This window comes from Megascapheus bottae, chromosome 5, assembly GCF_031878675.1.
Source record: "Megascapheus bottae isolate mThoBot1 chromosome 5, mThoBot2.hap1, whole genome shotgun sequence".
NCBI classification, from domain to species: domain Eukaryota; kingdom Metazoa; phylum Chordata; class Mammalia; order Rodentia; family Geomyidae; genus Megascapheus; species Megascapheus bottae.
The window spans coordinates 31,826,202-31,839,754 of NC_143513.1; the positions used below are offsets into that span (position 1 = coordinate 31,826,202).

The 13,553-nt window shown below is 36.6% G+C and overlaps 1 protein-coding gene across 1 annotated transcript in view; it reads right to left on the reverse strand.

Moving 5' to 3' along the window:
• Positions 1–1,934: 1,934 nt before the first annotated feature.
• The window catches only part of Grm3 (glutamate metabotropic receptor 3), a 94,076-nt gene continuing 82,457 nt past the window's right edge, over positions 1,935–13,553 (reverse strand). The window contains exon 5 of the mRNA XM_090332886.1: positions 1,935–2,509. Coding sequence (XP_090189012.1) covers positions 2,436–2,509 — 74 coding nt within the window. The 3' untranslated portion in view covers positions 1,935–2,435. The remainder of the gene's footprint in view (positions 2,510–13,553) is intronic.

The following is a 13,553-nucleotide window of genomic DNA, read 5'->3' on the forward strand; positions in this document are numbered from 1 at the left end:
TGGAGGATTTTTGGATTGATTCAGTTGTTGGCTTAAATATATCCAGAAACCATATATCTAATATCCAACTCTTTCATTTCCTTCAAGTCAGTCCTGTTATCGTTTATGTACCTGTTTACTATTTAAAAAATAGTATTAGTAACTGGGCACTAGTGGCTCACATCTGTAATCTTACCTATTCAGGAGGCTGGCATCTTATGATCCTTGTTCAAAGCCAGCGCAGGCAGAAAAATTCAAGAGACTCACATCCAATTAACTGACAAAAAATGGTGGAAGTGGAAGTGTAGCCCAAGAGGAAGAGAGCCAGACTTGAGTGAAAAAAGATAAAAAAGTATACAAGACCCTGAATTCAAGCCACAGTAGCCATACACATATGCACTTAAAAATAGTATATTTTGTTTATTTCAATCCCTTTATAAAATATAGCCTGTGGGTTTCTTATAGCCTTGGTTCTTTTTTCTCTCTTGCCTTCCTTGTCACAGACAGTTCATTAAAAGTTTTTTCTACTCTTCATGCTACTTAAAATGCAGTAACTGTATTTTATTCATCTTTTGATATAGGATTAATAGTGGTTTCTAAATGCGTGTATATAATATATATGTTCACATCCTAATGCCTGGTCCTTGAGATTACTTTATTTGGAAAAGGGACTTCAACGACATAATTAAGAATGTTGAGATGAAGTCATCCTGGATTATCTAGGTTGTGCTAACTCCAAAGACTTATGTCAATTTTTTTTTTTTGCCAGTCCTGGGCTTGAGCTGAGGGACTGAGCACTATCCTTGGACTTTCTCAAGGCTAGAGCTCTACCACTTGAGCGTCAGCACCACTTCTGGGTTTTTTCTATATATGTGGTACTGAGGGATCAAACCCAGGTCTTCGTGCATGCTATGCAAGCACTCCACCACTAGGTCAAACTCCCGGGCTCCAAATACTCGTGTCATTTTAAGAGACATACAGAAGACAAGACCAACACTGGAGGAAATGATGTGAAGGTGGAAGCGGAGACTGGAGTAATGTCATAAGCCAAAGAAGCTGACAGGCAGACAAAAGTATAGAATGCATTTTTCCTTGGAGTTTAGGTGGCACTTTTATCCGTTTTATCCCTTATCCCTTTTATCACCTTAATTCTAATTTCTAATCTACAGAAATAGTGACAGGACAAATTCTTGTTTTATTTCACATCATTTGTGGTTATTTTTATGTTAGCAACAAAAACTAACATACACATCTACTCATGGTACCTGACACATATCTTACATTCAGGTGTGTTCTCAGTCAATTTCCTTATACTAATAAATGATTTGTGATTAAAAAGCTGACAGAAACAGGAGAGTATCTAGTAAGAGGAAGTCAGTTTTAGTTTATCTACACTTTCTCTATTTACTCCTTTATTTAGATTAATAAAATACTTAAATTTGATAAGCCTATGTGCTGAGTATTGTCTCAGAGACTTTGAGAAAGCATTGGAATATAAGTTATTCTGCATTTTATTGTCAGAGCATTGTCTACAATGTTGAGAGAGACTTATAGAACAGGATAGCAGGATGTATCCAAATCTTTTTCCTAGTAATTAAGTATGATATTATAAATCCGAGTTATCATACATTCCTTAAAGCCACAGTATATGTATTCAGGATATAACAACTGTTTTCTTTGTCTCAATTGGGTAGTGCTGAGCTGTTGTATAAAGAGATTGGACCTCTAAGCACTCACAGGTATATTGGTTTTACACATAATTATGATAATCATGGTGTCACTTCCAGTCATTTTTTGCCCATTACAATCTGTAAAACAGTATACTTGGGCTTTCCAGTCCCTGGAAGGGACTGTTCAGAGTGTATCTGGGTGTGAAGAGTGAGGCAATTCCTTCCAAAGTCCACACATCCATATTACCTTGTAGTGATCAAAAAAAGGACAAACGTTATCCAACATGCTCAAAAACCTTGAAGGTTTTATTCCCAATATCTTTAACATTAATACAGATGCTTCTTATTTTTATACCAAGAAAAACAATCCGTTACACATAATGTAACTTTAATATACAACATAGAAACGCATTCTAAATTAGTTACAACAAGAACCTACAAAAACTTTATAGGAAAAAAAGTTACCTAATATTGCCACCGTATTTATTTATTTTTAGTAGACTGACTCTGTCAGACCCTGTCACCAATGCTCAGCTCTGTAAACAATGGTTATTTCCATATTCTGGGGGTGGGGTGGGAGGATAATTAGTAATACGGGCACTAAAATTAGCCTAGAAAGTTCTAGCACATCACTACATACTGTACAGTCCTCAAAAATAATTTATCGTACGGTTTCTAAAAAAGGTACTAGGTTTGTTCTTTTGCTCTCTTTCCATATTGTGGAGCTGCACACGCGTACTTTGTCTAACAGTCTAAAAACACAAGAACAGAACTGCAAAATCACAATCACAGAGATGAGGTGGTGGAGTCCAGGACTTCCCTCCCGTTGCACACTGTCGGAACGTACATGCTTGCAGAGGCTGCAAAACAAAATGGGACAGAAAACTCAATTAAGTGGGCTGTACAGGTACTGGCATAAAGAATCCCAGACACTGGTTACAACTAAGCTAAAAACACATTGCAACTTGACTATGGAATATGCTTATGTGGCTTAATGTTGTAGTAAGGGAACTTTTTTTTTTTTTTTTTTTTGCAAGTCCTGGGCTTGAGCTCAGGGCTTGAGAACTGTCCTTGGATTTTTCTCAAGGCTAGAACTCTACCACTTGAGCCTCAGCACCACTTCTGGCTTTTTCTAAATATGTGGTACCAAGGAATCGAACCCGGGTCTTCATGCATGCTAGGCAAGCACTCTACCACTAGGCCAAACTCCCGGCCCTGTAGTAAGGCAAGTTTCTAAATATTTATGGCCTCAGATTAGTTTGTGTCCTGGAAGGTACTTCTACTTATCAACTCTAAGAGAATTATAAGCATAATCATTGCTGAAAGCAGTCTCCTGAGAATTGAAGAAAGAGGGTTGATAATCTATGAACTGGTTAAAATACACTGTGCAACACAGGAAGCATACTTCAATTTTCTTACAGCTTGTTAAATTATTTCCTGTTTTTAATACCTTTAATTAGTCTAGTTTTCTCTGTACAGAGGTAACTCTTATGTGGCCCCTGGGTTATCTGTGAACTCTATGGTTTTACAGAATGGTTTGATGTAATTTTGTTGTGTAGGTTACATAATCTTCAAGGAAACACCACTGAGGGTTGGGGTGTCAAGAGTTTCAATTTCATAATAGCTCCCAGAAGGCATTCCAAAAGAATGATACCTTTGTTAATGTCTGTAGTGATAATAGTGTCACAGTTTGTGTATACTATGGTATGCGTATACATTGTTATTTTGGTAGCCTTGCCAGATACAATTTTTGACTAGGAATATTTTGGCAAAGCTTTGTTTTTATGTGAAACCTAGCTCCAGATTAGTTATTTTTATTTTATTGTACATGGACAAAAGTAAGAAGTCAAATTCTCCCTGGGATGAAACCATGTTACCAAGAGAATAAATTGATATGATGACCTTATTTTACCTTTAGGGTCTCTTTGCTTCCTGAGGCTTATCTATGGGCACATATTTTGACTTGTAGAAGCTGATCCATCTGACCAAAGTCTAGATCAGTATCACCAGTCGTGCTTCCAACTCTTTAAGGACATGTGAACTAAATTCATGCTAATGTGTCTGATACAGGATATATTCTTATTTCATAAAATTGTATTTTCCAAAGGAATTCCTCTGTTAGCTTATACATAGAAGTGACTAATTGTGAGATTTGAGATTATGTGTCATCCAATGGGAAAATTTTCACTATCTTCTGGACACTTCAGTTCTGGGATTGTTCAGTACTAGAGAGACTACCGCTCTTTCACAGTTGTAATTCGCATTACTGTGTGAGGAAAACCTCTGAAATCCAGAGATTGTAGCTGACAAAAGTCATGTGAAATACTCACTTTTTTGAAAATGTTTTCCTTTCAGTATTGTTAGGACTATGCTCAATTTTCTTCCAAATACAACTCCATTAACAGGAAAAGAATGGCATTGCTACATTTTCTGAAATGTCTATAATTAAGAATATTTTAACAGAGGGCAGGCCAAGTAAATACTTGATAGAAAATGATTCCCAAATAACTTTAAATGTTAAGAGTTTTATTTTATCCTTTCCAATCCTTTCCATATAATTTATATAATCCCAGCATCGCCAAAGCTGGACAAGGTAAGAGAAAGGAAAAAGGAAAGTAAAGTTTAAAACAAAGATTACCATTTGATATCTGGTAGGTGCAGCCCTTGTATCTAGCTACATATCTGATATCTTCATGTGGATGCTTACCATTAGACATTTCAAAATCAATGTACAAAGCAGAACTCTCATTTTTTTTAGCCTGTCCCATATAGCTTTCCTTTACTCAGTAAGTTTCTCACACCCCAAATCAAACATCTGTGCTCTATTTCTTTTTGTCCTTTCCCCCACAGGTCAAACAAAACTATCATCTGGCTCAACTAATTCTATCTATACATCCACCTGCTTCATTTTAGTATCCTGCCCCCCCATCCTGCAGCATTACATCTATCCTGAGTATTGCAATGGCTTGTATCACAGGCTTCATTACTTACACGCAGACCTCCTGGTGATGTATGTTCTATTCTGCAAGGAGACCGTGGTCGGCCCTCTGCATCACAAATTCTACCAACCATAGATTGAACATATTCAGGAAAGAATGTCCTGGATATCAACAGGCTTCCTGGCATTATTCCTTTAACAGCATAGGATAGCAATTATTCCCATAGCATATACATTGTATTTTAAAGTCATCTAGATACAATCTGAAGTATACACAAGCACCGTATCATTTTGCATAAGAGACTTGAACATCCATGGGTTTAGAAACCCACAGGGAAGTGGAAATTGTGTCCTCTAATCATTCCCTTCATATACCAAGGGATGGTATGTTTTGAAATGTAAACCCTCTACCAACAAGCCTACAGTAGCTTTCCTTTGTGTTTAAAATCTCTCCTTGAGCCTTAGAAATCTAGTAGGATGTGTTCTTTGCCTTTCTGTGTGTGCAACGCATTCGACACCCCGTTCTCTCCCCTTTGCCTTTTGTCCTCAAACAACAAATATGTTTCTTAATTTAGTTCCTTTACAGTAGCCTGTGGTTCTGCCAAGAATGATCTTCCCTCTGATCATCATACATCTGGATCCTTCCTGTCATTTATATCTGAAATATCACCTCTTCAGAAAGTCTGTTATCAGCCCACTTCATCTAAACTAGTTTCTTGCTGTCACATCATCCATTTAAAAAACTCATTCTAGCCTGTTGGCTGCCTGACTTTTTCTTGTTCATTATTTTTTTGTTACAAGCTGCACTACTAATCAGAAATATACATCAGTGTTGCATGTCTGTTCCATTATTAATCTCTATGGCTAAATATTTCCTGAATGGTCATTTAAGTATATGCTTTTCAAAGAACAAGGAAGCCAAAGGATGTTTTAGGAAAATAAGGAAGTGGTTTGTTTTGGGAGGAAGCCTTGTTTGGGGACCAGGTAGGGTTTTTGTTTTGTTTTGTTTTGTTTTGGCATTTCAAGTCACCTTGAGGAAGTGAGTATCAACTACCCTTGCAAAAAGAACTGCAGCTCATAAGCTGTGAACTCTCTACTGCAGGCATACTGCCTCTGACATTTTTGACTAATCCCTTTATCTTTTCCAGGATCAAGTTTTATTATTTCTGGGCAGGTTTTTCATTTTCACAGATTGAAGAGGAGTGATGTGTCATGGGGATAAGTCAAAGAGAACAAAGGACTGGTGTGTACATGTGTGAACCAGTCTAATGTTCATTTCTTGACATTGAATCACAAGCCTATTCTGATGTTCTCCATCCTGATGTGGAAATTAATATAACTATTCTTTGATGTGCACTTCTAGAGTTGATTTGTCTGCTGCATTGCAATTTCTTAAAGATTTTGACTAGGCAGGAAATGCAGGGGCTTCAAAAGTAGCAGCATGGCTTCAAACTCATCTCCATGGAGATCACTATGTAAGATGATAGAAGTTTGCATCATCTATCTGCCTCATAAGAATGTTAAAGTCAATGCTTTATGTCAGAATGTCTAAATCGGTTGTCTTGGAGATAATATAAATTTAAAGTCTCCCAACATATAACAGCAGCAAAACACCCACAAATCTCTTTCCACAGGTACTTTCCTCCATACACAATGTTTAGCACATTGAAAGGAACTCTTCAACTTGTGTTTTTCTGCTTTTCTTTTATGTTTTTTTTCCTGTAGCTATTTTCAGTGCATTCTATTATATTAAAATTCTCATTTTTGCATATGCTGCTGAATATAGTCAAGGAAATTATTGTTTTATGAGTTTGCTATTTCAATTACTTTGCCTTTCATAAATATTTCACATGTGCCTTCCATATTAGCCCATCTGTTATCCCCCAAGGTAGTAAAATATGTGGAAGAGCAAAGTACTGTGTGTGTGTGTGTGAGTGTGTGTGTGTGAGTGTGATGAGTTTTTGCTCTTATTCTGATGAAATTCTCATGAGCTTATTTTTTAATGGTGTAAGTTTGGCCCATTTTCATAAGTGCGGTTAAGCAGATTTTTGTAATCATCCTTTCTGTAGGAAATAAGATGTGTACAGGATTACTTTTTTGCTCTGCTTAGGGTAGAGAGAGTGGAAGCTGTTAGCTATTAGAAGTTGAGGTGGTGGATTTTGTCATTCAAAGTGAAAACTAAAGATAGTTGAAACAGATCCCCTAACTTTCACTATTGATCACAAAAGAGCAATTCACACACCAAAAGGCACCGTTTACTTCACAGGCTTGGTAAAGCATTGGAGATCAATGCACTCAAGTGGAAGCTTTGTCAGCTCTGTGAAATCCACTTCACTGTCAGAGGTAATGCTCATATTGGCCAGGGTTTGGAGAAAATGACTACTGTTTTTTTCTTTTTACAAAGTTATCAACCAGTGCTAAATGCATTCAACAGGTTCTTGAATGTTCCTAGTCTCATAGTCAATTTAGTGACTGAGACTTGTGCCCCAGAATCAGTGTTATATAACTCTGTAATATAACACACTCAAAAATTAAAACATTAGAAAAGAATAGACATTCCAGTTTACTCTATTTCTTCCATTCCTTGCTCCTAGTAGCCCAAATAATGTTTCCCAGGATATTTGCTTGTTTAGACATATTAATATTATGGTAGTGCGATACAGTGTCAATCTGCTGTGTGTTGGGCAGTCCTCCTATTCTGTCATGCAGTTTGTTTTCTTACTCATCATCACAGTTTTATGTGTCCCATTCCAGAGGAATTTCATGTGGTAATTAGTAAGTGTTATCTGAGAAGACGATGGCATTACCAGCCAGTGAACCCTCACTGGTAGTCTGGTTATAACAGAGATTTCACAACAAAAAGACAGAGAATTCATGATTAAGATAGATGTGCTGAGAATAGTGATGAATGCCTGTAATCCCAACCATTAGGAAGCTAAAGTAGAGATGGTAAGCAAAGCGTGAGCTACATAGACTGTCTCAAAAGGCAGAAACAATCAAGACCTATGAACTGAATTTTTAGAAACTGTTTCCTCTTTATGACCCAAGTAATAGTTTTAGCTATTAACAGTTTATTATGATGAAATCATATTTATTACTCTATGAGATAAAAATGGACAAATCTGGGCTGGGAGCATGGCCTAGTGGTAGAGTGCTTACTTAGCATGCATGAAGCCCTGGGTTCGATTCCTGGGTACCACATATACAGAAACATCTGGAAATTGTGCTGTGGCTCACATAGTAGAGCACTAGCCTGGAGAAAGCTCAAGAATGTGACTAGTCCCTGAGTTTAAATTCCAGGACTGGCAAAAAAAAAAGAGACAAATCTAAGATTTAGTTTCTAAATAGTTTCATATTGTTAGAACTATATGAAAACAGAGATTTCTTGGGACTAAAACACAATTTAATTACAAAGTCAGTAGAAACATCATTTAGTTTTCAACTATTTCATTCCACTGTTGCTATAGGATGCCTTTGCGATCATGTCATTGTACTCTTTCCTTACTCCTTCCAAGACAGACTTGACCTCCAATGAATAATTGGTAAATGAAAGGATTCAATTGATTTTGTAGTATTTTACTGATTCTGCATTCTTTCACTTCCTGTTTAGCCAGGCATGTTCTTTTCTAACCAAATATGCATAGAAATTCATTCAAGGAGGAGCAGCCCCTCACCCTGAGGCTTTAAATAATGTGAGTTGTATGCCTAGGACTGAAGCCTGAAGTGGAAAATGTTAAATGATAATAATATATAATATATCAAGCATTAGCCCCCCTTTCTGATGGAATTAATCCCATTATCTTCACCTCCAAATTATATACAGCTTCTAAGAACATTATGTACTGGACCATCAAGTAGTATCCTAAGTGATCCTTTTGCCATCTACCTGTGTCATAGTCTTCCTGCAAAGCCAAAATGATTTTTTGAAGGCCAGACCAGGCTTGGTCTCTGAGGAAATCTCTCTCGTGCTTTCCTACTTCCTTCAATAGAAAAGCAAATGTCTCCATGTCGGTTCCATGTCTGCTCTTGCTTTCACCATTTCCATTTTCTTCTAGCTATACTGGCCTCTTATGTATCCTCCGTATAGTTGCTCTTTGCATCTACTCGTTTCTCTGCTTAGAATTTCTTTCCTTTAAACTTAGGCTCAATGGTTTCCCTCATTTGTCATAATCAGTAGAAACCTTTGGGCTCTACTAGAAGAGATTTGCAATAGAGCAAAACCTTGATACATAAGGCCATATAGTATGACGCTAAATGAAAGGACCTCTAGGGTAGAGAAACAAAAGCCATATAATGAATGATTGTTGTTCTTAAGGTACTGTGTTATCTCTCATCTCTTTTGCTGTCCCTTGGTTATCTCATATTGTTACAGTATCCCACTTTGTTACCTGATATATCGGATATATTTGTATTTGGTTATTTGAAATTGGATAGGGAATGGGGGAAAACAAGATGAGGGGTGGGGGTGGGGGGAGGGAAATGGGGACCAAGTCATGTGAAAGGGTATCAATGTATGGGAATTAATGCACCATCTATCTGACAAATATCATGTAACCCTTCTATTAATTACAATAAAAATATATGAAAAAAGAATTTCTTTCCTTTAGCTATTGGCATAACTCACCTCCTCTGTTTCCTTCTTGTCTTGCTTACATATGTTAGTAGAAAAGCAAGCCAATCTATTAAAAATGCTAATTCTTACTATCCTCATTATGTCTGATTTGTCCATTCGTTAAATGACTTTCTCCACATCACTTTTCAACACTTGATACATTATGTATTAGCTTGTTGTTTTGTGCTGCTCCTCTGGCTCAGTGAAAATGGCAAGCATCAGGAGAACAGATTTTTTTTTCCTCTTCATGACCACATTTGTAAGTTTTCGTGTCCAAGAGACCCAGAAATTTCCCCACTTAGGAAATTAAAGGAAAAAAGAAGTGGGCAAGAAATTGAATGAAATAAATTGATAAAGATTACTTTGTTCTAAGGCATTGAAGATGTAAAACTATTGACAATAGAGTATAAGTACATGTTTTCTTTTTTAAAAGTTAGCACAGCTACATAATTCTGAGCATGGCTCCATGTTCCACAGGACATCTAACAAATTTAGTGTTAGATGAAATTGTGTTTAACAATAGATCTTTGTCACTTATTATTGAACTCCAAGAACCCTCAGTTTTCAATTTTGTATCACAGAGGATGGAATATGAATTGTTATTTAATTCAAGAAAATAGTATTTGCTTTTAAAGGATCATTTATTGAATGAAAGTATATTTTTAATGTAAGCATTAAAAACAGTAAAAATTTAAAAAATTAGTGAAAAACATTAAAAAAATTAGTAGCCAGTCACTACAGGTAATATTCTATTATTTATTGCTATGAAATCACATTTGTTGGAAGACATTGTGGATAGCTCTGTTTAATAGTTTATGATGGGTAAAAATTTTATCATTGAACATATTATGTATACAGGAAGCATGCGTGGAAACCCATGTTGGTAGAACAAGATCTACTCTGGTGTGAAATTACCAGAATGATTTTTATAGATGTGAAGACTATCATGGTCAGAATAGTCACTCAGCTGAATTTTGTGACTGGGCTGAGGCAAACTTCAGAGAAGCCAAAGGAATCATCCAGCAGCATTTAAGCACATTATTTATGATTTGAGTTGCCAAATTCCTTAAGTATCTAATAGTTAGGCCCCTGTTTTCCTCATCTGGAAATGTAGTTATTAGAATAAATGATTCTTAGCCACCCTTTCCAGCTCCAGTTTGGGTGGGCTCTGTTATAGAAAGTGGACTCTATTTGCTTGGGGAAACCCTAGCAAATTATGAGGCATAAAGGGAAAATAAGTTAAAGGTTGGAAAATATTTGTAAGACATATCGAATGGTAATACTAAATAGAGGAAGGGAAACGCTCTAATTCATGTAAGTTGCTTGTTAGGCCTGGGGACTATTCTCCTATTCCTACTAAGAGAGAAATTGGCAAAAAAAAAATGGACTGAGGTTCTGGGATTGTTGTGGGATTTTTCAAAGGGAGAATGGATTGACATTTATTTGAGTTGGATCTATCTGATGTACTCTTCCTAGAAGAAGCAGAAGGCTTCACTCTCTAAATGCTCTATGTTCTTCCTCCATTGTCCACTGAAGATTTATGTCTATAATATACTATTGCCTGTGGTGAGGAAGATTGTCATTTCAGTGTATGTTAGCAAATAACTTGTTAATTTTCCTTGGCCAGGCTAGTACATAGTGTCATTATGAGACCCCCTGAACACATAGTGTAGGCAAATGATGCTGTTTTTCTGGGCTTTCAATGTAGCAAAGAAATGGGTATTATTTTTCTTATGTAAAGTCATATTCAGCCTTCAGCAATAGCTTGATCTATGCTCACTAGAATATATTCAAAGGTTTGGACTAAACACATTGTCTGATGTACACATGTCTGCTTTCTTTGCCATAGCTCCAGAAATCAATCGTATCATGCCTTTGGAAGATTGTTCATTTAATCTGTTGTTTTTTTTATATCACCACATTGACTTTATAATACGAAATTTCTTGTAATAAAAATAATTTCATTATTTGAGATTGAGCAGTTCATACATCATTCACCCAAACCAGGTGACTTTCTGAGTAAGGCAACCGCAATCTCCATCTGTCTATGTCTCCTTAGGGACTTAGAGCTTTGCATCATTAGTTAGCAGAAGCCTCTTGGCTGATCATAGTGATAATGACATATACATTTGAATGATAGCCATGAGCAAGGGAAGCACCATCTCCATATGACCAAATCTGGGTACATAATAATTCTGAGGACACTTCGTGGCTCACTCACCTCTTTAAACTATACTATTTCAACCAGATTATTCACAACCTTCTGGCCTCAGTGGCTTCCACAGGATTTTTGTAGCATAACCTCATGTGCACATCCTTCAATATTATGCAGTCGTGCTTTCATTCCTGACAGATTTTCTTGATTGCCTGTCTTTGGGAACCAACTCCAAGCATCTCCTTAGCTTCTAAGCAAAATGAACTATGGACCTCTTTTACATCTGACTCCAAAGAATTTTTGTTGAAATATGTGGGTGTGGGAACAGCACTGCAAGGATGAGTAAGGATACTGTGGTCTCATTTATATTGTCTTTATTTTCAGTAAATAGTTTCTGGGTGGCCCAGTGCTTCTTTTCTGTAAATGCCTTCCTTGGAGGATCTGGAGTGAGAATGTAGCTAGCTAATGTCATCATGAGGCAAAGAATGAGAGAACACCACTCTGTGAATCCAGTACTTGCTTCCCCTAGAAATGCCATGTAAAAGATCTCTCTGTCTTGTTTGTGGTTGAAACAGATGAGGGTGTTTTGTGATGGGATTCTTAAAAGGTTTTCCCTGGACAGCTTCTGTTAAGGCAGCTGGGTTATCTCTTATAAGCCAGCTTTCTGGTTTTTGCCTGAGTTCACAGGAATTAGAATACCCTTGAGTGAGATTAAGAAATCTCCATTTCAAAGTGAGGATTATTATTATTATTTTTTGTGTAGGACATTTGGAAATTGTTGACATGTGGGTATAAATACTGGAAAAGAGTTAAAAGTTTCATTTGTCTTTTTTGGTCTCCCATTGTATATAATTAATCAGACATAGCTTGTATTTCTCTTTTTCATGTAGTAATGTAAAGCATGTTTCTTTTCTTTTTCTTTTTTGGTGATAGTCCTGGGGCTTGAACTCAGGTCCTGGGCACTGTCCTTGAGCTTTCTCAAGACTAGCACTACACCACTTGAACCACAGCACCACCTCTGGCTTTTTCTGTGTATGTGGTACCAAGGAACTGAACCCAGGGCTTCTTGCATACTAGGTAAAGCACTCTACCACTAGGCCACACTCCGGGTCTTAAAACATTTTCCTAATGACGAGTGTTCTAAGAGTTCTTCAGCCATGTTCCTTGTTCTATGCATGCTTTTGAGCTTAGTCATGCTTTTCCATCTTTTGGGAGAAACTTCTTATCTTTAAGGATCCAGACTAATCTTTTTTTTTTTTTTTTTTTTGCTATTAACCAAGAGGCAACCTAGGCTCCAAAATGGATATATTAGCCAGAGAATGAGATAGAAATTAATATGACAACTCTAAGCCACTTTAATCCCCCCCAAAGAGTAAAATACTAGACTAATTTAGGATTTAGAGAAGCTAACATAACAAGAATATCCACAAATCCATTGAGATATGGTTTATTTCACCTTGATTCTGAGCAGGCTCTATCATACAATGTGTAAATAAATATAGTATCAGTTATCTTGTTTGAGTTTCTTGGCCAGGTCAATATTCATTTTCACTCTCATAGAGTCCATAGGCCTATGACCAAGGGGTCAAGAACAAGAGTAAAATTGTAAGAAATCCTCAAAACCAGCTCAGTCTTGGCAGAAAACCATGAACAGATGCCTTGTGAAACAGATGAACAGCTAAGCCACTTAAATTCCTGATAGACAAAGACAGGAAATAGCTACTTAGATCATGGGGAAATTTATGATGCAGGAATAAATAAGTGTATAAATAAGTCTCAGCTGATCCTTATCTATATATGGTGCTATTCTTTTACTGGACAGAGTAAGTCCAATATCAAAAGCAAAATCAGTAATAACTGCCCAAAGGAGTTCAATGCCTGAATGATACTTACTAGAAGAATTAAGTTACATTTGTCAGATTTTGGTATTTGTAGAGGATGTCTATTCTTACCCTGTACTTACAGATACCAAAATCTTATCATGTCCCTTATAAAAAATTGAATCTACATACTCATCCTGTAGATGTTAAATCATCTCCAGATTACTTATACTACCTAACATAATATAATGTTACTGACATTGTTGTCATGCTTTATTTAAGGGCATAGTGACAAGAAAAAGTTCGTTGTATAATACTGTCCTGTGTAGATGTAATTTTTGAATTTGGTTAAGTTAGGCTCTTTGAAGCCAATAAAATT